At 46.3% G+C, this 23,430-nt stretch overlaps 1 protein-coding gene across 6 annotated transcripts in view; it reads right to left on the minus strand.

Annotated features, from left to right (window-relative positions):
• Positions 1-8,272: 8,272 nt before the first annotated feature.
• The window catches only part of LOC119454594 (protein 5NUC), a 201,575-nt gene continuing 186,417 nt past the window's right edge, over positions 8,273-23,430 (minus strand). For all 6 annotated transcript variants that reach the window (XM_049666903.1, XM_049666902.1, XM_049666905.1 and 3 more), the window contains 2 exons: positions 9,785-9,982; positions 8,273-8,827 (listed from right to left, as the gene is read on the minus strand). In XM_049666903.1, coding sequence (XP_049522860.1) covers positions 8,601-8,827; positions 9,785-9,982 — 425 coding nt within the window. In that variant the 3' untranslated portion in view covers positions 8,273-8,600. The remainder of the gene's footprint in view (positions 8,828-9,784; positions 9,983-23,430) is intronic.

Consider the following 23,430-nt stretch of genomic DNA (forward strand, 5'->3'; position numbering starts at 1 on the left):
AATACAGTGTTGTGGAGGAAAAGTGGGAAAAAAGCTGCTCATGGCAGCTTGACTGGTCCCAAGAACCCAGAAATATCTGAGCATCAGGGTGGAGCAACATATTTCGTTGTGACTATAATAAATTAGCGATTATATAATTACAAAAACATTGATCATCTAGTCAATAAATAAATACATATTTCAGTCATAACTGAATCAGACACGAAGAAATACATAACTAAATAATTTAGAGGGGGGAAAAAGTTAGAAAGATCAACTGGAGAACACGACAGTACATCACTATCATTACTCAAGAGTTCATTGAGTAGTCTAGGCAGTCTAGAACATAGAATTTGCGTGCCGTAATGGGTACGTGAGTGAGGTGTGTACCAGTATTCCGAAAATTGGGTTGCGTAGAGAACTTTACGCTTGTTGAGTTGGGCTGTTGACTGTATAAGGCTTATATTGCTTTTCTGCTCCTCTTTATAGGCTATTGCCGGACGGTATTACATAGGATTCGTAATTTTAAAAGCTTTAAGCTCTGGAAATAAGGGGGCAGATGGGAAGTCGTACGGCTTGTTACATAAAGCATGAGATGCTTTCTTTTGTAGTACGTGCAACTTCTTAATGTTTGTTGCAGAAGTCGTACCTCCTACAAGGCAACAGTAGTTTAAGTGGCTCATGAATGAGGAATTATTTATCAGCTGTTTTATGGAACGGGGGAGAAAGTTCAGTGAGTAGATCAAACCAGCGATTTGGGACAGTTTGTCTGCAACGAAATCTGTATGATTATTCCCGGTCATCTGTTAGTCAAAGTGTACACCTAGAGATTTTGTAGATTGAGCGACTACAATCGTAGAGAAATTAATCTTGAGGTCTTCTTGCAAAGCGGCCTGCATATTTTTAGCCCGAAATAGCACTTCTTTAATTTTTGAAGAATTAATACTTAAGCCACTTCTGACTGACCGCTTATATAATTTTTTCCAATACGATATTAGCCTTCGAGACTAAATCAATTGGGTTTTTTTGACGAAAGAAATAACGTGGTATCATCAACATAGATTATAAAATGTGAGTCTTGATCAATGTTCACTAAAGCGTTAACTTGGTTATTATAACATTGTCGTCCTGCAGTCGTCATCATGCATTCATTATCCTACTGTCGTTGTGATGCCGTCGTAGTCGTTCTATTGACGTCATAGAGTTGTGGTAATGCCAGCGTCGTCATGCCGTCATCGCCACAGCTCCTTTGAATGCCGCAGTTTATGCCTAGGAAGCCGGCGAGTGCGTGAACATCGCTGGTGAGAATATCAGTTTAAGCGAGACGGCTGTAAAACATATTTAACATTGATAGAAGCAGTGGAACCTTCAAGCCGTTAAGCAATTCTCCTATTTATTTATTTATTGAAAATACTTTCAGGGCCCGAAGGCACTACAGAAAGGAGTGGGGAAAAAATGACAAGATGTGCAACTAACAAAAATGATACAAGGCATTTTGTAAAGCGATCTTGAACTCGTGATCATCAGTTATGCTTGCGATTGTGGAGGGAAGGTGGTTCCATGCGACGCTTGTCCTAGGAACAAAAGAGTCATTACACAATTTTGTGCGACAAGACGGTAGACCAACCTTGAAGCGATGATCGGTCCTTGAAGAAATATAATGAGGTGGATGAAACAGGATGTCCTTTAAATCGTTGTTATAATAATAGATTTTGTGAAAAAGATTAAGGCGAGATGACTTTCGACGCAACGAAAGGTCAGGCAAGTTTAGGGTTTTCTTCATAGACGTGACACTGGAATGACGTGAATAATTCGATAAGATGAAACGTGCTGCGCGATTCTGAATAGCTTCAAGAGTTTGAATGAGGGTGGTCTGAGTAGGATCCCATATGGCGCATGCGTACTCTAACTTAGAACGTACCAGGGTTTTGTAAAGTGTTAGCTTCAGAGACGATGGGGCATCAAAAAATTTCGACGGAGATAGCCGAGCATGCGATTCGCGTTGTTAGCTACATATTCAACATGCGTATTCCACGAAAGGTTAGAAGAAATGTGAACACCAAGGTATTTATAACTGTCAACAGATGGTAATGGAATATTATTGAGGGAGTAAGTACGTACGCGAGCAATGAGTAGTAGCGTGGCGAGAAACTCGCATTCTTTTACATTTAGTTGGGTTAAGTGTCATGAGCCATTGATTGCACCATTCAAACACCCTATCTAGATCGTGTTGCAGATTGATATAATCAGCATGGTTAGTAATTTTCTGGTAAATTACACAGTCATCTGCAAACAGTCGCACAGTTGAGAAAGAAAGGCAAGTAAGAAGATCATTAATATAAATCAAGAAAAGTAGAGGGCCCAAAACGGACCCTTGCGGAACACCGGATGTTACGGGGGAATTAGGTGAACAAAAGTCATTAGCTGTCACATACTGGCTACGGTTAGAGAGAAATTCCTTAATCCACGCAAGTACACTGGGGTCTATGTTAAGTTGATTAAGCTTGAATATAAGTAAGTCGTGTGAGACGGAGTCAAATGCTTTGGCAAAATCTAAATATATGCAATCAGTATCAACGTCATGGTCCGCGTTAATAAATAAGTCATTGGTAAAACATAGCAATTGCGTTTCGCACGAAACTGTTTTACGGAATCCATGCTGATAAATACTGAAGAAGGAATTGGACTCAAGGAATTCGATGAGATGCGAGTATATTATATGCTCTAAGATTTTCACTGGGATGGATGTTAATGATATGGGACGGTAATTATTGGGGGAATGTACATCACCAGATTTATGCACAGGGACCACCTTCCCTATCTTCCAGTCAGAGGGCAGTGTCGACACCTGTAATGACTGTTCAAAAAGCTTTGACAATATCAATGAAGAATACACTTGTGTACACTTCATCATTTTTGATGAGATACAATCTGGGCCGGCCGATGAAGACACCTTTAAATTGACAATAAGCCTTTCTACACCAACGGCATCAATAGCGATGGGATCCATTGGTAAAAAGTTCGCTTTTGGTATTTGTGGAAACACTGTGGGAATGCTCTTATTAAAGTGAGTAACAAACACATTGTTCAGAACATTGCAGCACTCGCTTTGAACTACTGGAACATTAGATTGGAATAATTGAATGTGTGTCCCTTTAGAACCGTTAATAATGCTCCAAAATTTGCGGGGGTTAGAGAGCAGTAGCAAAGGAAGAGTTTTATGATAGAATTCCTTCTTTGCTTTTGAAAGCGCAGTACAGAATTCTCGGTTAAATTTTTGATAGCAAGACCAGTGGTCTGTTCTGGCTGTTAGCTTTGCCCGTCGAAATATCCGCTTCTTTTTGTTGCGCATGCGCTTTAACGTGTTATGAAACCACGGAGAGCGAGGACTCGATGAAACTTTTCTTTTTGGTACAAAGCGATCAATTAGGGACAAGAGTTTGTTTTTATAAAGCAACCAGTTGTCCTCAACCGACCGCAGCTCAAAACCTGCAAAAAAACTATCAACAAAGGCCTGTAGTTCCACATTCATTCCAGTAATATCTGCTTTGCTGTAGTCTTGGATGACCCTGGTTTTTTTCTTGTTGGAGACCCGTGCTCGTAGGGTGAAGTAAATTATAGAGTGGTCGCTAATTCCCGGTGAATGAGTTAAGCAGGAAGCTAGATCTGGTGTAGTTGTAAGCACTAAGTCTAGAATGTTAGCGGCAGTGGGAGTTGTACGAGTGGGAAAGTGAACGAGCTGAGTTAAGTTGAAGTCTTGACAAAAAGTTAAAAATTCCTTGCTTTCAGCTGAGTTGTGTTTTAAGGAAACCGGGGCTCTTTCCCACCTAATGTCTGGAAAATTGAAGTCGCCAAGTATGAAGAGGGGCGATTTTGGGTATCTGACGAACAGCTGATTGACCGCATCGTGCAGGTCATTACAAAAGGACAGTGATGCAGTTGGTGGCCGATAGCAAACACAAAAAATTATTTCGCGAGAATCAATGAGCACGCGTACACACACAAGCTCAAGTGAAGATACAATTAGAATAACATGAGAAGCAAGCGTGTCGGCAACCGCCAACAGAACACCACCACCAGACCGGTAATCACGATCACATCGGTAAAATTTGTAGCACTTTTCACAGTCCAAAATTTCTTCATTTTTAACTTTTGCAGACAGCCAGGTCTCCGTCAGACCAATAATATCAGCAGAGCATGAATCAATAGCGGAAGTCAATTCAACGTGCTTATTCAGGATACTCCGGACATTGGAAAGGAAAATAGAGGCGTTCCTTGCGCGGGATCTAGGCAGACATAGCTATGATGCACTAGAAGTGCCGGCACGTGCAGGTACAGTGGCCGCGCTATCTTGCGTATCTGCCGATCGTGGCAAATCAGTTTCGCGTACGCTGTCGGTTACTGCGCAGTAAACCTACCTTTTTTTATTCATGATCAGTTTATTCATGCGAAGCGAGTACGGCTGTCCTGCTACCTTTGCAAATTCTGTTAGTTTCCTCCTTGAGTTTCGCGTAGCTCAGCAAAAATCTTCGCTAGCTGATACACCAGTACCTTTGAGCTTATGTTTCTGTGCCCAGACTGCATCCCTGACTTTAGACGACGAAAACTTGATGATAATTGGTCGAGTCTTTTTATCGGTGTAGGATCCTAACCTGTGCGCTCGAGAGACTTCCGAGTCAGGAATTTGTAGTTTAAGATGACGAGACAAAACATCTTGAACAAGGCCTTCTGACTCAACCCACGTTTCAGTCGGACAGTCCGGTATTCCAAAGAACAATAGGTTATCTTGTCTGGATCTGTCTTCAAGATCGTCCAGTCGGGAACTGAGTGCCTGGCCTTCAATTCTGACAGCTTCAGTGATTCGACGTAGTGCATCACTTAGAACTGCAGAACCGTCGAATGATTCGACGAAAGATTCAACCACGGATAATCTTACTGTTAAGTCAGCAACTGTTTGTACTAAGGCCTGCTGTTTTGTCTTTAGGTCATCAAGAACTTCCATGACTTCAACGTGACGGTGGTCAACTTTTTCAGAAAGTTTAGTGATAGCATCAAGTATTTCTTTGTTAGTAGGGCCAGGGTTTAGTTCAATGTCTCCGCAACATAGTAAGAGCTTTGTAACAAATACGCATTCACACAAACACTCAAAAAACACACTTGGGCACGGTAGGAGCAGCAAGCAGACGTTGCTAGTCCGCTTACAGTAGAGAGAAGGAGGTTTACTAACCTGCACAAAAAGCAAGATCGGGTTTATGAGCGACTGCATGGCTGCCGCTCCACCGTGCCCACTGAAGGGGCATAGGAATTCCAAGGTCCTTATATCCTCCCGTGTCGCTGCAGTCGCCAACAGTGTTGTCGACCAGCTGAACGTGGAAGGGATGCCACCGTTAAAGCAGGGCTGATCACATGAGGACGCATTATTGAAGATCGGGGCCGTCAGCAACAGTGTCGATGAACAGCCGACAATCGCTGGATCCGTTGGTTGTTGCCACGTGCCAAACCGGGCGATAATCTGCACAAAAAGCAAGATCGGGTTTATGAGCGACTGCATGGCTGCCGCTCCACCGTGCCCACTCTAGTGTGAGAGTGGGGCCGAAAGCACCTATAGCCCATGCCACAGCTAACGATTAAATATTCACGTTACACTCTCGTAACAGTTTTATCGGTGGCCAAGCAAAGCTCCTTTAGTTTAGGTTCCAGTCGTGGAATAGTGGAAAAGGCCCATTCGTCTATTTTATAAACTTTTTATATTCATTTGTGACCGATATTTTGTTCATATCTATACGCGATATATAATTCGCAGAAAATCCGGTGTCGGCGTCAGCGTGCGGCGTCCACGGCAGAGAAAACCATCCTGAACCACTCCGACTCCGCAGGCCCTCCGCGTGGCGCAGAGGCGTTAGTGAGGTACTTGAATTGCTCAAAGTAAAATCTGTCAGAAAAATCGTAAAGTACAACATCACCACAACCTAGAGACATGATAGAGTCGGACTGTTATTTGAATGTATTAGAAAACAATTTTGTTAAGAGGAAACTCAAACACAAACCCCCTTTTCCAGCATTTCTACCAAACCAACTGCGGCCCGCCCGTGTACGTTACTTGCGAAAACACCATCCAGATGGCGCTCACCTCCTCAGTAGCGTACAACGGCAGCGGCGCGCACAGGCGAAGGTGGAGAGAATAGAAAGCTGCAGTTGCCGAAAAGCCCGACAAGCATTCAGGGATCTTTGAATGCTACCGCGTTCCACTCCTAAAGGCGAAGCTTAAGCGTTCTCCAATGTTTTGGAATGTTAACATATTTCAATAGCAAAATGCTTGCTATGAATACATACTAATGGCTGCATAAGCGTAGAGTAAGCATGATTTACGTTAACCTTGTTGACCACATCAGTCCAGGCATACGCACCAATCCCACCTTGAAATAATTGCGCAGCTTGATCAGAAACTTGCTTTTTTTATGTGCAACGAGTTTTATCTCGTTACCTGCACTGCTGTGCTATTTGCAACACTAATGATGAACAGGTCAACTGCAGTAGATGTAGTTATCGTAACGCGGGTTCGCGTCACAATAACATTCAAGAAAGCAGATGATGAAATTGTTTTATTGATGTCGATGGCAGCATTGCTATTTCAAAATTATAATAAAAGTATAATTATATATAAAGTATAACTTGAAGCAGGCTGGAGAAGACGATGAAGGGAACCGAAAACAAAAGCAATAGGACGAGCGCTTAACTGCCAAATGAGAAAATTATTGAAAGAACAACCCCTTTAATAATATGTCAATTACACCAACAAAATAAAAAGTACAGGTGTTTATCTAAAAAATTATCACGAGTTTGGTTACACTGAGTTACGCTGCGCTGACACTGCAGCGTCACGCCGTTTATCTTCTGCTTTCGTTTTGCTTCTGCTGGCACATTTTTCTCCTGCATTAATTCTCTTTTTTCTTGCTTTTTGATTGCGTGTTTCAGAAACGTAGGGTTTCTGAAACCCGTTTCTGAACATTAGACTAAATATGACCCTGTTGTGTTCGTTTTCGGTTCCTGTCCAGATGGACCAAGTCGCCCAACTCAAGTTGCTATTGATATTTAGATCACCTTCACAGACAAAGCAAGAATTTTTATCATTTGCAAAGTCAAATACGCCATCTAGAATGTGTCAGAGTGGAGGTATGCCTCCCGCCTTATGGTGGTACGTAACAGACACGACTTCACTCTTCAGCCGCCGTGGAGGCTTACCGGCTGTGGTGTTGCACTGCTGAGGTGGTGGGATCAAATCCCGGCCGCGCCGACCGCAATTCCATGGGGGAAAATGCAATAACGGCCGTGTGCCGTGCATTTGGGGGACGTTAAAAATCTCCTGGTGGTCAAAATTAATTCGGAGTCCCCCACTACGGCGTGCCTCGTAATCAAATCGTGGTTTTGGCAGGTAAGACCCCAGAATTCAATCCAACGTCATCACTTCTTTCTTTCATGGTTAATATTATGTACTCATTGATTATGACACTGAAATATGCTTATACCTTCGGCGCTCTGAACGTATACATTGCAACGAAATTTCCATGCTGAATTTGACAATTTATGTGGAACAATTTGTAGACATATAAATTTCCCATATTTACAATAATAAATTTCCGAATTTTATTTCCACGTAGTCGCCACTTCAATTGCGCTGGCACCACTACAGCTGCTTTGGCTCAGTGCGGCGCGCAGAGGACGGGTGGACAATGCAGTAGGACTGTGAAAATGTTTACAAGTAGAGAAGAGACAAGTGCATTTTTAAATATAAATTCGTGCAATGACACTCCAAGGCTGCAAAAAGAATTCGCTCGGGCACGGGGCTCTTTTGTATCCTAATCTAGTTCCTCAAGATAAGTTTGTCGTTCTAGACAGCTATGAACAGCCAATTTTTAAAGCGAAGCTTTATATGCCTAGGCGAAATGGTATATGGCTAGGCGAAGTCGCCTGTGTACGGAGAACTATCATTCGCATTGGCTCGAGCGTCGTCGTCTTCTGCCGCAGCTGGCTCGTTGGCGCCCCGCCTGTTGCGCTTGTGCTCATACTCGGCAGGCGCTCTTGCCACTGCTCCCGCGTTCATCGTCGTCTTCTACAGCTGGCAGCATTGCCGCTCATAATTCCACCGTAGAAGTTCACTTCTGTCGTCTTAATGGGGAGGCCGCGTTTACAGGGGCTTAAGGGAGTATGAGCAATTGATTGTCTTACGTAACGGACAGATGTAATTTTGAAGCAATTTAATTTCGAAGAATCGCAAGCGGCAATGGCGGGCGAATGCTGCTAACCACGCCGCCGAGTAAACTCGAGACATCGAACGCAAGCGACAAAGGCCGACTGCGCACATACCGTCACGAGGTCGTTCTCTCCGTCACAGCCGAACGTGTGTGTAACCTCATAATTGGGAAATACTTTAATGAACCCTCGGGATTAACCTAGTGATAAACACTGGGGCCGCACGTTTCAGCTTCGTTGGTTAACCATCTTCACGGAGTGGAAGGGCCAACGAATTGTTTTTATTTATGGCCAAAGACCATAGATGGCGTATCAATGTGCTATTAGGTTACAACAATCCGAGGGTGGTGTCTTACTGCGCAAAATAGGCATCACCATAGAAAATTTCTTCTCATAGACCTCCAGTCATTTCGAGTCATCCTGCTTTCCAATGAAGTTAATGTAGCCTGTGTAGTCAATGAAGTTGTAGTAGCAGATGTCAGTGATTCATTTCCTGGCTTCCGTGGCAGGTTTAGTGTGATCACCCGGCCTTCTTCAGGAGTCTTGAGTGGCGATATCTTTCTTATGTATGCAAGCAAAGCATCGGTAGCACTGACACCTGGAACATAAATCAGGAACATTTAGAAAGTCGTGCAAAGTTTACCAATAATAATTACAAGTAATAATGTAGCGATAGCTCTACATATATGGGAAGTTTATTGCCTGGGATCCTATACAAAAAGTAACATCAATGTTCTTGAAATGATACAGCGTACAACGGTCAGGTTCATGTGTTCCAAATATCACACAGGTGGCTCTCCCTCTAGTTTAATGACACTGCATGACATTCTGACTCTACAATTCCGAAGAAAAATACAGAATGTATTGTCTATAAAAACAGAACCTTATTTAAAACCACTTACAGCACGTACAACACGGCATCGTCACGCTGACTCTGTAAAACCTTATGAACCCCAAACTGACCTTTTCAAATGTTCTTTATTTCCACGCACCATAAAAGATTGGATCAACCTACCTTTTTCACTCTTATCTAATGCTGATTTTTTAGAACATATGTCCTTGGGATCACTATCATTAATGTACGGTGAATTTATTCTTACACTTAACGGTTTTCTTGTATTCGGTTATCCTGTGTCTCGTCAGCTGCAGTAACGGCTTCGTAAAAATTCTTTTTTCTTTCTTTTTCATGCATTTGTGCATGTGACACGCTTTTGGCAATTTGGTTGTGTTTCAAGCGCGTAAACAACTGTATATATCATTGTGTTGCTATGCTGCATTGTCCTGCTTTTTATGCTGCTATTTGCTGATATTTTCACGATTCGTGTCTTTTTATTGTTCATTTTTCAGCTTTTACATTTATTACTGCTCTTTGTTACTTGGTGTATGATCTTGTTATATACTAATACTTGTACGCGTTGCTTGAATTTATTTTTATGTACTTTTGCCACTCCTGCTTGGGCCATTTCTTGGGCCAGCAGTATTCTCTAAATAAAATAAAATAAAATAAATAGAAATAAATAAAGTAGTACTAAAAGGACTTTGATTGCGACCTTACCTTCAGTTTTCCATTTAACCGATTTTTGAAACTTGAAGCCATCGCCTCCATTGGCAATGAAAGTAGTGGTAACAATGCTATATTTTTCATTTTCCATAACTTCTTTGTATACCGGCACGCTGCAGTTAGCGCAAAGGACTTTCAGCGAGACAATGCGGCATCCGCTGGGCCTGCTGAAGTTGTAAACCACACGAATACCTGCGTAAGAAAAAGAAATGTTATTGCGAGAAAAGTGTAAATTATTGCTCTGTTTACCCCCCCCCCCCCCCACCCCATATATTTAGAAAAAAAATTACAATTGCCATTATCTACGAAATAGGCTATGTCCATATTGTGCCAGTGAAAAACTTTCTGAGCTACCCTGCCATGGTTAACTATCATGTGCCCTCGAGGATCCACAAACGAGTTGCCTACAGCACCAAAAGCGTTCTCCACGCTAACTCTAATGGAAACTTGGAACCCTTTATTATTCAGGGTGTTCTTGCTTGCTATTGCAATTACAGTTCTTTGCCTATATGAGACACTTTGAAGCTATCTCTTTGTCGGTCCTGCTTTTTTTTATGCTGACAGAATGACCCATATTTTCTACTAGCTTGAGCCACTACGCATTTGGCCATGGTTGTGATCGGGCCGTCGTCATTCTATCGTCGACATTCCAGCTTCCTCATTCGACTCTCGTCTTGCCAGCGTCATCATGCCAATGTGGTCATCATCATCAGCAGCAGCAGCAGCAGCAGCCTATTTGTGTGTCCCCTGCAGGCCGAATGCCTCTCCCAACGATCTCTAATTACCAAGCCGGAGGCTACAACAATTGCCGCCGGAGGACGGACTTCTACCCGAGACCTGGATGGTCACCCCAGTGTCGTCTGCACCGGTCATTTTACAGCAACCAAGGAAACCACCGACGTTGCGCTGATCATCGACTGAAGAAACGAAAATCTGGCTCTAGACTAACGGAAAGGTATCTACGTTTAACAACTGGAACTGCGACAAAAAGTTGCGGCACTTCTATTTCTCTTTGCACGACGCTGCCCGGACGTGGTTCGAAAACCGCGAGACCACTCTGACAACACGGGACCTGTTTCGAAGGAACTTCCTGAAGACTTCTACTGCAATCAATAGTGCAGCTGCCCAATGAGATCATCGCCATCTTCACAGAAGAAATTATCCAGCTTATTCGCCATGCCGACCTCAACATTATCGAGGGAAGGAGGTCCGTTCTTTTATGCGTGACGTGAAACAAGAGCTGTTTGCCAGACTGATTGTAAACCCACACAAGTCAATTTTGTAGGCCTTAAGTCTTTCTACCAGCGACAACGAACTCTGGGAATTGTTTCTTTGTTTTTTGTGATTTTTCTTTACCACATCTGTATTAGTTTTTGTTCTTGTTTTTTCAGCATCCGGATGATGGTCTTGAAACCGGCGGCTTTGACACTATTTGTCCTTTATTCTGGTGACGGCATTTCAACGGTTAACAAGTTAAATTTATTGCTCAGCACTCGGAGCCCCTCCTTGATTTGAAACTTGCTCCAATGTCATCATTCACTCTATCTGTTGTGTATGTTCTCGCCCAACGTTTGTAATGAGATTGTATACGTGACACTATTTGTGTAGTACTTTCTGGAAGGCATGCGGGCACCAGCGATTACGCTGGCACGTTTGACGAGTCATTTATAAAAGCCAAAACGCTTGACCCGCAGATCAGATTTCGACGATCGCCGACTGAGCTCGACGCTATCGTTCTGCTAGAGTATACTAGAATGGGGGAGAGGGTCGAGCAGACGCCTTGGCAAGCGCTGAGGGTGAAGCAAAAACTTTGAAATTGTGGCGGCGCTGCCGTCGCCTTATTCTGAATCTCCTGCCAATAAACGTTGGCTCCGGCTGTTTCGGCAGCGCTCATTGGCTGAGGCGAGCTCACGGGCTGAGTAACTGTCGTCTGCTCGACGCACCGTCGTTGTTGCGTCATTTGCATTCTTTCCGCCACTCTTTTTCCATTTGCCATGGGCCACATTGCCATCGTTGGCCGAGTAGATTTGGGCCCGGCTGCGAGTTGCAACCAAATCTCACTACGTTATACTGATCACCGCAGTGTCTTCACAGGCAAAAAAATCATGAATAAACATTGTATTCATTCCAAACATGTCTGTATATCATTGCGCATCCACACCTCTTCCACAGCTCGACAATGGGCCTAGCCAGAGCAGTAAAGCTTTCGCTATCAACCAGGGTTAACCAAAGCTAAACCACACCAATTTCTTTTTATTTACAATAGATCGGTGAGGATTAATATCAGTGTTACCACCACCGAGTATCGGCCTGTCAAAGCTCAATGCAGCTGCGGTAGGGTCACCGACCCAATAAGCGTGCGGCCGGCGCACGGGGCCGCTCATTCGGGAGAAAGCGACGGTGGCGCCACCAACTTTTCAATAAAAAAAAGCCTCAGCGGGGGTCCTGCGTTGGACCCAATCCCCCACACTAGTACACTCTAGTTGTGCTTTGAGTGCTACTTGAATCGCTGGGCTCAGATTCTTCCAATAAAGGGTTAACATTTTGAAGTCACGTTTTCGACATTGTGTTGTTCTACGCCGTCACGAGAATTGACTATAGATGTATGTATGTCGCATATAGCCATATCAATGTAAATCGCTGAATCATCACTGCAGATTGTAACTAAAGATGTCGTCAACAGTACGGTATGTCGCTAAAGTGCTTCAATACTAATCGCAGTAACGTCCACAGCCATTGCAAGATGGGTTGAGCCGGAATTTTTGTTCACTGTGAAATCGAGGAAGACGTATTACACGTCTTACATGTATTAAACCCATGTATTACAGAAGAAATACATGGGTGAACTTCGCTTAAAATATGTTACAAAACAAGTAAACCAGGTGTAAGAATGTTTATGTCTATAATGTGATGCGGTGCCTTTCCTGTAAATCGTTTGTGTTGCATTTTTTACAATAGTGCTCGTAATGGAACTTGAAGCGCTCAAAAATGTAAAATGCTTCTTCTCAAGGTTTCCTGAAAAACGTCCTTGGCTCACAAATGTGTTGAATGTTAGGAACTGTTTTAATCTAACGTTTCATGTGCGTAGCTTTATTAGCTCATAAATGTAGCTTTTTGGACGAAAATAACCGTCGTGGTAAGGTAGCGAAGCTGTAAGCTTTCATCGCTGGTTAGGAAGCCTGCAATACTGCATCCGACACATACACATCAGCACTAAATATCGCGAAAGATCAATTTATGCCATCTACACTACCGATTATAATCAGCACTAAGGCCGAAAAATTCTGGGAAATAATCAACCCATCAACAAATCACTTAACAACCTTAGAAAATTCATCCACCTCGACCTTTCCTCTCACCGCGTGTCCAAAATTACTTAATGACACATTCTTTAATTATTTTCCCGCTTCCTCCAATACAAATTTACTAAAAGCAATACGTGAAGACTACGTCCCAATGTAACAAGCGATTGTATAGTACCTTTGCATCACTATCTTAGTTGAATGATAACCATCTAATTTCTCTCCTGCATATGACAATGCGAATAGCAAGTTTATGAAAAATACTTAACATGTTTTTTCAATGATATAATACATATAATTCAGCAATCGTTAAACATATCTGCTCTCCCAAGTGAACGGAACATTGCGAAAGCGGTTCCGATCTCAAAACCCAGGAACATGAATTGACCTTTATATTTCCGCCTTCTTTTGCTAGCCCCACCTAAGGCAAATTACTCGAACACTCGATACTTTCAAAGCTTATCTCTTTCCGTGGAACCCGCTCCTTCCTCAAATCTGCACAACATGGTTTTAGAACCACGTGTCGTCTTATACTTAGCTAGAGCATTTTACTCACCACTTGCCTTGTATTCTTGACCGATCATCTTATGTCGACTGCTTCTTCTGAGATTTTACAAAGGCACTTGAGGAGGTATGTCAGCATATACTTCTAATAAACATCCACTTTAAACTTCTAAAATGAATACAGTGCTTTCTTAAAAACCGTTAGAATTTTGTCACTGCTAACGAAGTTAGCTCGCTGCTCTTTGAAGGAGAATCAGGGGCACCGCAACCAGGGATTTATACACCCCCTCCCAACAACCCCCCCCCCCCCCTCACGGAGGATCCCGACAACATCCCCACATAACTATTCCAGACCCCGCCCCCCTCCCCTCTTACAGACAGGCACTCATCCTCGAAAAAGATTACGCTTTTCCCATGCACTGTGGTAATCGCTTTAAGAAGTATTTATTCTGTGAGGATCTGCACTCTACGTGGCCCCAATTTCGATCTTCAGCGCGCAGATGACAGTGCGACACTTCAGCCTGTGTGGAAGACGACATCAGAGGAGGACAAGTTGACCGACTATTTAATATACAGACGGTATCCTGGACAGCTGGCTTCACAGCAAGCGCTGCTAATGCTTTCGTGAGGGGTCGAGAGAAAAGCATTGTTCCCTGCTTTGTCAACCGCTGCAATGAAGATACTGCTTCATCCCGTAGGAACTGCTGCCGTTGAAAGCAGCTTTTCCACCATGAACAGGATCTTAACAGCAGATAAATGTCGCATGACGCCGGCCCATGTCGACGCGCTGATGAAAATTTCTATCGAAGCTCCAAGTATCTCCAACATTTGGAACGCAAGAGACGAAGAAAAGGAGGAGTATTTGCAGTTTGTGCACCGAGCCTACCTGATGTGGGCCAAAAAACGGCCTCGGGTATGTTAGATACGTGCGTGAAGTGACACGGCGCAACTCTATAGTTTGTGTAGTCCTAGTTTTCTTTATTGCTATAGCAATTATATAGACACTCCAAGCGGATCTCTGCCATCCGCATCGTCGTCGCCGTGAGGTTCTGTTAGAGTCCAAGGGTGCTAAAATTATCGCCGCGCACTCTCTGCTGTATATGCGCGTGAAAGCACGCGAGGTACGCTCGCTTTCACGCGGAGCGAACGCACGGCGGAGAGCAAACGCGACGTCTTCCGTGGCGCAAAAGGCCATGGGGAGGGGGGTGTGGCTGGCGAGAGAAAGAGCAAATGAGAGCGATAGAGAGTGCGCTCTCGCAATAGCACCGAACGCTGGCGGTGTCCGTAAAAATTAAATTACGTAAAAATTAAATTAGGGGGGCGTGAAGTAGGCGTCTCTGGCCGCGGCTGATCTCGTCGAAAACCTCCCAGCCGCCGCCTGAGGCAACAGTCACCAACGCCGCGCGCGTTCGGTCCGAACGCGGGCAAAACGCTGACGGCGTCGACAACAGTTCTGCGCGTTGATGCTGCTGCTGTCCAAGTTTATACAGCTGATAAACCTACTATCCTTACTCCGTATAGCTCTCGACTAATTTGCTATGGCAATTGATGCTTCGCCTTTCGGGTGAAACTGCGACATTCTTCGCGTTGTAGAAAATCCGGCGTCGGTGTCGGCGTGAATGTCGGCGTCCGTGGCGAAGAAAATCATCCCGAACCACCACGACCGAGCAGGCCCTCCGCGTGGTGCAACATGTTAATGAACAAAAATTGAATTTTGACAGTGACATCTGTCAGGAAAGTGGTAAAGTACGATTTAACAACTTACTGACATGGTGGCGTCGGACTGTTATTTGTATGTACAGAAAACATAATTCCGTTGCGAGGAAGCTCAAACACAAACCCCCTTGACCAGCATTTCCACCATGCGCTCTCGGATATGCTACTTGCGAAAATCTTATCCAGATGGCGCTCGCATCCTCGGCAGGGTAGGGAGCCTACGGCAGGTCAAGTTGGGACTTGGCCTGCCTGAAGCGTTTTGGACACGCGCACGCCTCGGGGCAATAGCAAACAATTAATAAAATAATACAAAAAGGTCCTAGGGCCTTCACAATTTAATATTAGACGACTTATATTTCCCCTGGGAAAAAAAGTCACAGGCCTGCGTGGCACACGCAGCACAGTCACAGCGTCAACTGGCGGAGTGCCTCAAGAGTAGATCCAATTTCAGCACCACGCACACCAGGGTCTTCGCAACAGTCTCTTCGCCTCGTTTTGACTAGAACAATCTGAACTGTCTGTCCGGCATCGACGGCGAGCTGCGGCTTGTAATACTCTCTGCACAGCAGTATCCTAAGCCCGATGATGCCTGGTTGTAGCCGCGCACGTAGCTCTACGATTCGCTTCTTCAGCAGCGGTTCGTACCTTGCGAGGAGACGCCATAACGTGTACCGAAGAGGTATCCAGAATACGTGGCGCACATCTCACATCGGAAGGGCGTTGATTGCGCGCCTCGTCTGCGCCTGAGCACGCTGCGTTTGCTGGCGCCTTAACTAGATGGCGCCACCATACTGGCGGAGGCTGGGGATCGCGTTTTTTTTTTATTGGGCGCTCTTTCTGAATCGCATCTCGTTGTCTGCTGCCTGCGCACGCTGCGTTGGCCTTACCTTCGCTGCCTTACTCCGCTGCGCTGCCTTACCTAGATGGCGCCACCATACTGGTGGAAGCACGGGTCGTCTGCGCCGGTGCGCCTGCCTGCCTAGGGCGCATTTATAGGGCATTTTTCTTCTGCCTCATAGCAAGCGCTTGCGTGGCTCAGTGGTAAAATATCCCACTCCCGCGCCGTGGGCCTGGTTTCGATCCCGGCAGAGATCAGGTACTGTTTTTCACATTTCCGGCGATATCGGTTACAGTTCGGCGGCGGCGGACACCATCGCGAACCGAAACGGCTATTGGAATAAGCCCATAACAGCTTACGCTGTAAAACGTCTTCCCAGCAATGCATTGCTGTTTAAAAGTGAAGCCGACCTTAAGGGGATCGGTGTAAGCTTGGTCTTTGTAAGCTGGCTTTCCCACGTTGTGTGGCAGTGAAACCGACTAAAAAATGCGATGCGAACGGGTCCCGATAACGCTACCGCGTTCCACTCTTAAACGCGAAGTTAAGCGTCCTCCTATTTCTTTATTATTAGTATTTTGTGAATGTGGCAGCCCCGCTTGGCCTAGTAGTTTCTTTGGATGTTGTGTGTGCCGGATTATAGCGGCCATGATGCGCATATATACTTTTTGTTCTTAGTTGTTATATTTTAATTGTGTTGTTTAAGATCCAATTGATCCGTATCTATTGTTTTTTTTTCTCGTGCGAAGTGATATTGTACTTAGTTTGAAAAACGTCTGTGCTTTCTCCTGCATATAAAAAAATAAACTTTGCGCTATCAAATGAAAACTCTGAAGGCTGTTTCTTATGTTCTTGCAATTTTTAAACGTGGTGACAGAATGTCATGGGTGTTTAAATATAGTATTCAATTTATAATCCCGCAAAACGTGGCACACATTTTGGCCTTCTATACAGCATTCCTTCCAGCCCCCCTGTCTGTGCCCACCTGTCTCTACCTTCGCTGTAGTATTTTTTGCGGAACAGCATCAGCTTGGCATGCACCGACAAGGACGAACGCCCTTGTAACATGTGGTTTAATATGTGTGCTTAAATGTTCAATTAGTGTACAACTGCTAATTAGCAGCTTTTCCGTGACCATTTGTGGCAACAGAAAGCATTGAGCCTTAAACAAAGAAAACAACGTATAACCACTAACAAATATATAACCACTAACTTCGCATCCACACCCCGCCCCTCCCCCCCGCGTTCTGGACCTCCCCCCCCCCCCCTAAATCAAACTTCTGGATAAACCCCTGAGCACACCGATTCGTTCTTGGACCACCTTTGCTGCCGATTTCCAGCAAATACGTTGTACAGCCAGTGAGAGAGAGACTTTATGCCAAAGAGCGCACGAGCGTAGGTAGCTCCTCCGCTCTGCAGTGGGTGTTCACCTCAGTCCAGGAGTCCAGCGGCCTTAGCTGCCCCGCTCACTCGGTTGACCAGGTTGAGCTGGCCCGTCGAAACGGAGCTGGACAGCGCTGCCTCTCAGTATCCTGTGGTGGTGTGTTTATGGGTGTGAGCTGTGGTGTGCTTCCACAAGCCCATACCAAGTGGTAAAGCATTGCGCGTTGATCGCAGTGCGGGTATATGGTGTGGTAGAGACTCAACCGTGGATATGTATTTGTTTTGAGTTTTAGCAATATTAGGGCTTCCTCTCGCGTCAGAGCATCATTAGGCGGTGATAGTGTTCTTGAAAGGCGAGACTGTTGTAGAATGTGCGTGTAGGTTAATGGTATGGACTCGGGATGAAACTGCTCGGCGAGGCCCTCTCACGGCTCCCGGTATGCATGCGCTCGGGCATAGGCGTGCGCCTGCTGATTGCCGCGTAAGGACTCATGCCCCGGAGTCCACACGATTTGTATGTATGGTAAGAGCTGGTGCGCTCCACTCAGAATGCGATGTGCGGACATTGAAATTTTGGTCATGTAAATATTTCTGCATGCCGTCTGAGAGTCCGTCAGAACTATGACGCACTCCCAGTGTGGTCTCGACCTGAAGGCTAACACTATCGCTAGTTCCTCTGCCTCTGTAGTGCTCGCTCTGGAAACCGACGACGCATGTATTTTGGTCCTCTGATTGTCGACTATGCTGGTGGCGAACGTGGTGCTTCTTGTGGTGCAGGCCACGTCTACCTACAAGACATTGGGGTGGTGCTCATACTTTCTCACGGGCGCCTGCGTTCGGCCTTGTCGCGTCTGATGTGGAAGTTCGGGTGCATGCATGTTCCTCGGAATCAGTGACACTTGCGTACTTTCTTGAATTCGTGTTCGGATTTTTATCAGTGCGCTGGCCTTCCCTACGAAATATCCAAGACGTTCCAAGACGCTGCATCCCGCTATTGTGCATTGTAGCCTTTCCTTCTGGCTCACCAGGTGGGCCTCTATGATTGTTGTACCCTCATGTCTTTTCGAGACGAAATGTAGCCGGTCCGGGTGGGAGTCCGAGTCCTTGCTTATCAGCCGGTCGAGTACCTCCACTTTCGCATTGCTGAAATTTAAATATGGTGCCGAGTACGCAATGAGGCTCACAATCAGAGCCTGCACTAGTCGTATCAAGTGCTATTCCTTGAGTGCCCTCTTCCAGCTGGGAATCTGTTACATCATGCGCAAGATCTGCGTGGTCGTGTGTTGTTCCTTCTGTATGGCCTATCCACCATCCCCGTCTTTTGGTAAGTGTAAGCCGAGAATACGAAGTTTGTCCACCTTGGTGATTTCAGTAGGGCCTCTTCGCAGGTGGATGGATGGTGTCTGGGCTGTTCATCGTCCTCGTGAGCGCTTCTCGATTATGAGGAGCTCCGACTTCTCCGGCGCGCATTGCAGTCTCCATGTCTTCGCGTATCTTGCCATGACGTCGAAGCGGTCAATGGCTAGGAGATGGGGTTTTGTGGCGCTCGCGTGGAAAAACTATCATCATCAGCAATGGCGCGATCGCGCCATTGCTGATGATGACAGTTTTGATGATAGAAGAAGATAACGATGCTCGAGCGTCGTTATCTTCTTCCAAAGCTGGCTTGTTGGCGCCCCTCAACGCAACAGCGCCAACGCGCTCGTGCCACTGCTTACGGGTGTGTCGTTGTCGTCTTCCACAGCTGGCGCCTTTCCGCTCATCATTCCAGCGTAGAATTTCACTTCTCTTCTGTTGTCGTAATGTGGAGGCCGCGTTTATGGGGGTATGAGCCATTCATTGTCTTACCTGACGGACAGACTTAATTTTGAAGCAATTTAATTTTGAAGAATTCAAGCGGCCATGGCGAGTGGAGGCTGCTAACCACGCCGCCGAGCAAACTCGACACACCTAACGCAAATGTTTTTGGTTCGACAACAACTTGTCCCTCATCATTGTGATCCGCTCCGACGCTACGCTACTAGTGGAGAAGACCTTGGTGAATTTAGAGTTTTCGGTAGGTGCAAGGAATCTTTAATCAAGGGTAAACTGCCTGCGTTCAGCACTCTGAACGGGTACGTATACCCTCAATTTCTTAAGCGTCGCTTATCATCCATCTTCACGGAGTGGAAGGGCTGACGATTTTTTCGGAAAGGACGCATTTTGACCACCTCACGAGACGCTATAGATTGAATTATTGAGGCGAGAGCCTTATATGTCTCATCGTTCAGTCGATCTTCAACGTCCTTGAACTAAAACCATCTCGTCGAAGCGAAATCGTACACGATGATGACTCGGTGTAGTAATTTACTTACTACCTGGCCCGGCATCTTGTCTTACCTATATTCAAGCGCTCACGCAACAATTGTGATGGTGTGTGGTAACTGTCATCAACGTCTTCTAAGAGTAAGCAAGCAATGCTCACTGAAATTTTTTGATGGTGCGTGGGTCCGCGTCGTCGCCGTGTTAAGTTACAGTTAATTAAGGCACTTGAACCCACCACGTTCGCTGGGAGTCGAAACCTCGAGCTTATGTGGGAGTCGAACCGACGACCTCTGGTATTCAGGCGATGTTAATGAAGGCATAGTTAATAATTATAGAGTTAATTAAGGCACTGAACCAACAACCTTTGGTGGGAGTCAAACCCACATCCTTTGGTGTTAATTAGGACGAGGTAAATTAAGGCACAGTAATTAAGGTAGCGCCAATTAAGGCACTGGAACCCACCACCTGCGGTTGGGATAAATAACTAATAAGAAGTAACACCGCATTCGAAGGAGAATGTCGAGTAATTTAATGATTGTCTCTTGAGCGCGAAATCCGAAGAAATAGAACTAGGCAACACGGGAACACCACAAGGCTCGGTGCTTCCCTCGTTCCTACTTAACGTGGCGATGCTCGGCCTACCCACAGAACTGGAACGCATCGAAGGTCTTCAGCACAGTTTGTATGGGGACGGCATCAACCTATGGGTGGCGGGCGGAAGCAATGGCCACATAGAATATATTTTACAGCAAGCAGTCACTGATACGGTAGAGAGATACGTGGAGATCAAGGGCCTAAAATGTTCTCCCCGAAAATCGGAGCTCCTACTCTAAAGACCTACAAGCAGAGCACGTAAGCGCAATCAAGGGCGGCCCAGCATCATAATCTCGGTAGGGGGTCACCCAATTCCCCAGGTACCTCCCCAGGTACCCTTACAATACTGGGACTCCGAATATCTGATAACGGACATAACGGAGAAGCAATAAGAATACTGGATAACAGCACCCAGCAAACCATCAGGTTGATTGGAAGAATCGCCAACAAAAACTACGGTATGAAAGAACACAACCTAGTGCGGCTCATCTAAGCCTTCGTCGTCAGGCGCATAGTGTATGTGACCCTATACCTCAAGTTACACGTGGCGGAAGAACAAAAGATAGAGTGAATCATCAAAAAAGCATATAAACAAGCCCTTCGCCTACCGATCACCACATCTAACGAGAAGTTCGAAGCGTTAGAAATGCACAGCACGCCAGACGAGCTCATTGAGGGTCATATTGTTACGGAAGGATTGGAGGCAAGAGAAGAAGATCGAGAGACACTGGCCGCTGCGTGTTGTTGCTGGTCACCCATCTTGACCACGCTAACCCTACTTGTGTATATATTGTAAATACATCCAGTCTTACTCCCAACATCCCCGTAACATATTGGTGGAGGTGCTGGGTACCAAGGCTGGAAACGGAGCTCCGCAGCGGACGTCGCATCACCGTCCCCACCATGACTGACGGTGAGCACGCGGGTTCAACGTCGTTGCCGCCTCCAACGTCACCGTCGCCAGCTACGTCGTCGTCCCCATCGGTTGTTGTTGTACAAGCCAAGGATCCCGGAACTTTCTGTGGGACCGATGGCGCCGACGTTGAAGAGTGGCTGGCCATGTACGAACGCGTGAGTGGAGTCAACAGATGGGACCCTACGCTTATGCTAGCTAACGTGTTGTTGTACCTAAGAGGCACGGCAAAGGTGTGGTTCGAAAACCATGAAGAGGAGCTGACCAGCTGGCACCAATGCAAAGAGAAGCAAAAAGAGTTGTTTGGCCAACCAGCCGGCTGTAAGACTGCCGCAACGCAGGAACTCGCCTCCCGTGCCCAATCCTCCACAGAGTCCTATGTTTCGTATATCCAGGACGTGCTGGCGCTTTGTCGTAAATCCGATCGCGACATGACTGAAGCTGAGAAGGTCGGGCACGTGCTGAAGGGAATCGCTGACGACGCCTTTAATCTGCTCATGTGCAAAGGCTGTTCTTCAGTTGATGCTATCCTGAAAGAGTGCCGACAATTCGAGCAGGCCAAAAGCCGCCGCGTCCTGCAACCACTCGCCAGACTCCCCAATACTGCCGCAACGTCGACGTGTGAAGATCAGCCTACACAGCAGCATGCGTCGCCATCAGAGGATGTGGTGCGAATCGTTCGACGTGAACTGGAAGCGATGGCGCCCGCAGCTTTCTGTTCACGTCGCCTTGACGCTACCCCTCTTTCAGTTCCTCTCGTTCAAGCCATCGTTCGCCAGGAACTTGAAAACATTGGTTTACGTTCTGTCTGTGCTGTCGCCAACCCCAGAGCCAACGAACGCCCTTCTACTCTGTTTGACCCACCGCAACGCTTCTCTCCGCGTTATCGCAACCCGACTGAGTGGAGAACTGCGGACGACCAGCCGATATGTTTCACGCTGTCGCCGTATTGGTCATGTCGCCCGATACTGTCGCAACTCGTGGCCCTCAGCACCTCGCACGCCCACCAACCTGAACTGTTTTGATGGTAATTCCCACGTGTTTCGCCCTCCGCCGAGTCTAACAGTGCCGACAACTCTGCCAGGAACACGTGGTACGGTCGCTCACCATCGCCTCGCGGACACCAGTCTCGTTCACCACAAACACGTCGCCCATCTTCCCGTTCGCCGCAGCCACGTCGCCTTTCGTCCCCTGTGGCTTTCGACCGCGTTCCTTCGGAAAACTAAAAACTGCAGCCCTCGGAGGTGGTGCTGCATTGACAACTACTGCAGCAAATCCTCTGTCTGTGCCCCCAAAGCGAAGTCTAATTGACGTCAAAGTAGACGGCGTACCTGTCCAAGCACTCGTCGACACTGGAGCCCACATATCTGTGATGAGTGCTAGCCTACGTAGACGTTTAAAGAAGGTCCTCACCCCAGCCGCTGCACAAGTGCTTCGTGTGGCCGACGGCGGCGTGCTGGTTGTTCTCGGAATGTGTACCGTACGTTTAAGTATAGCCGGCCGCCCTACTTCTGTTCTCTTAGCTGTGATCGACAACTGCCCTCACGACGTTATCCTTGGGTTGGACTTTTTATCCAACCATTATGCTCTCATCGACTGCGCAACCGGCGTCCTTTAGTTGGAACTGCCTCAACTCGCCGATGCTCCTAGCACCGCGCCTGTGCTCGCTTCAAGATGTGCGTCTGTCACCCGAGGCAGTCACTTACGTCGCTTTGACCGCACAGCCACAGGTTCCTGACGGTGAATATGTGCTTCGCCCCATCGTCGACGTGCTTTTGAACAGAAACCTTGCTGTTCCGCATACGCTGATCACGGTTAATAATAATGACGTCGTTCTTCCGCTTCTGAATTTCAGCCTGTGCCCTCAAGTGCTTCCGGCCGGCATGTTCTTGGCCAGCGTTTCTAGCACGTCCGAATTTGACATTGAGAGAATGGATGCCGAGAGTGGATTATTAGCACCAATTGCAGCTCACAGCTCTGGTTCTTCAATGGATGACTTCGCCAAAATGATTGCACCTGACCTCACCTCTGCTCAGGCCAAGGGCCTCCGTCTCCTGCTCGAATCGTACTGCGACATCTTTGATTTCGG

Source organism: Dermacentor silvarum, chromosome 5, assembly GCF_013339745.2.
Source record: "Dermacentor silvarum isolate Dsil-2018 chromosome 5, BIME_Dsil_1.4, whole genome shotgun sequence".
Classification (NCBI taxonomy): domain Eukaryota; kingdom Metazoa; phylum Arthropoda; class Arachnida; order Ixodida; family Ixodidae; genus Dermacentor; species Dermacentor silvarum.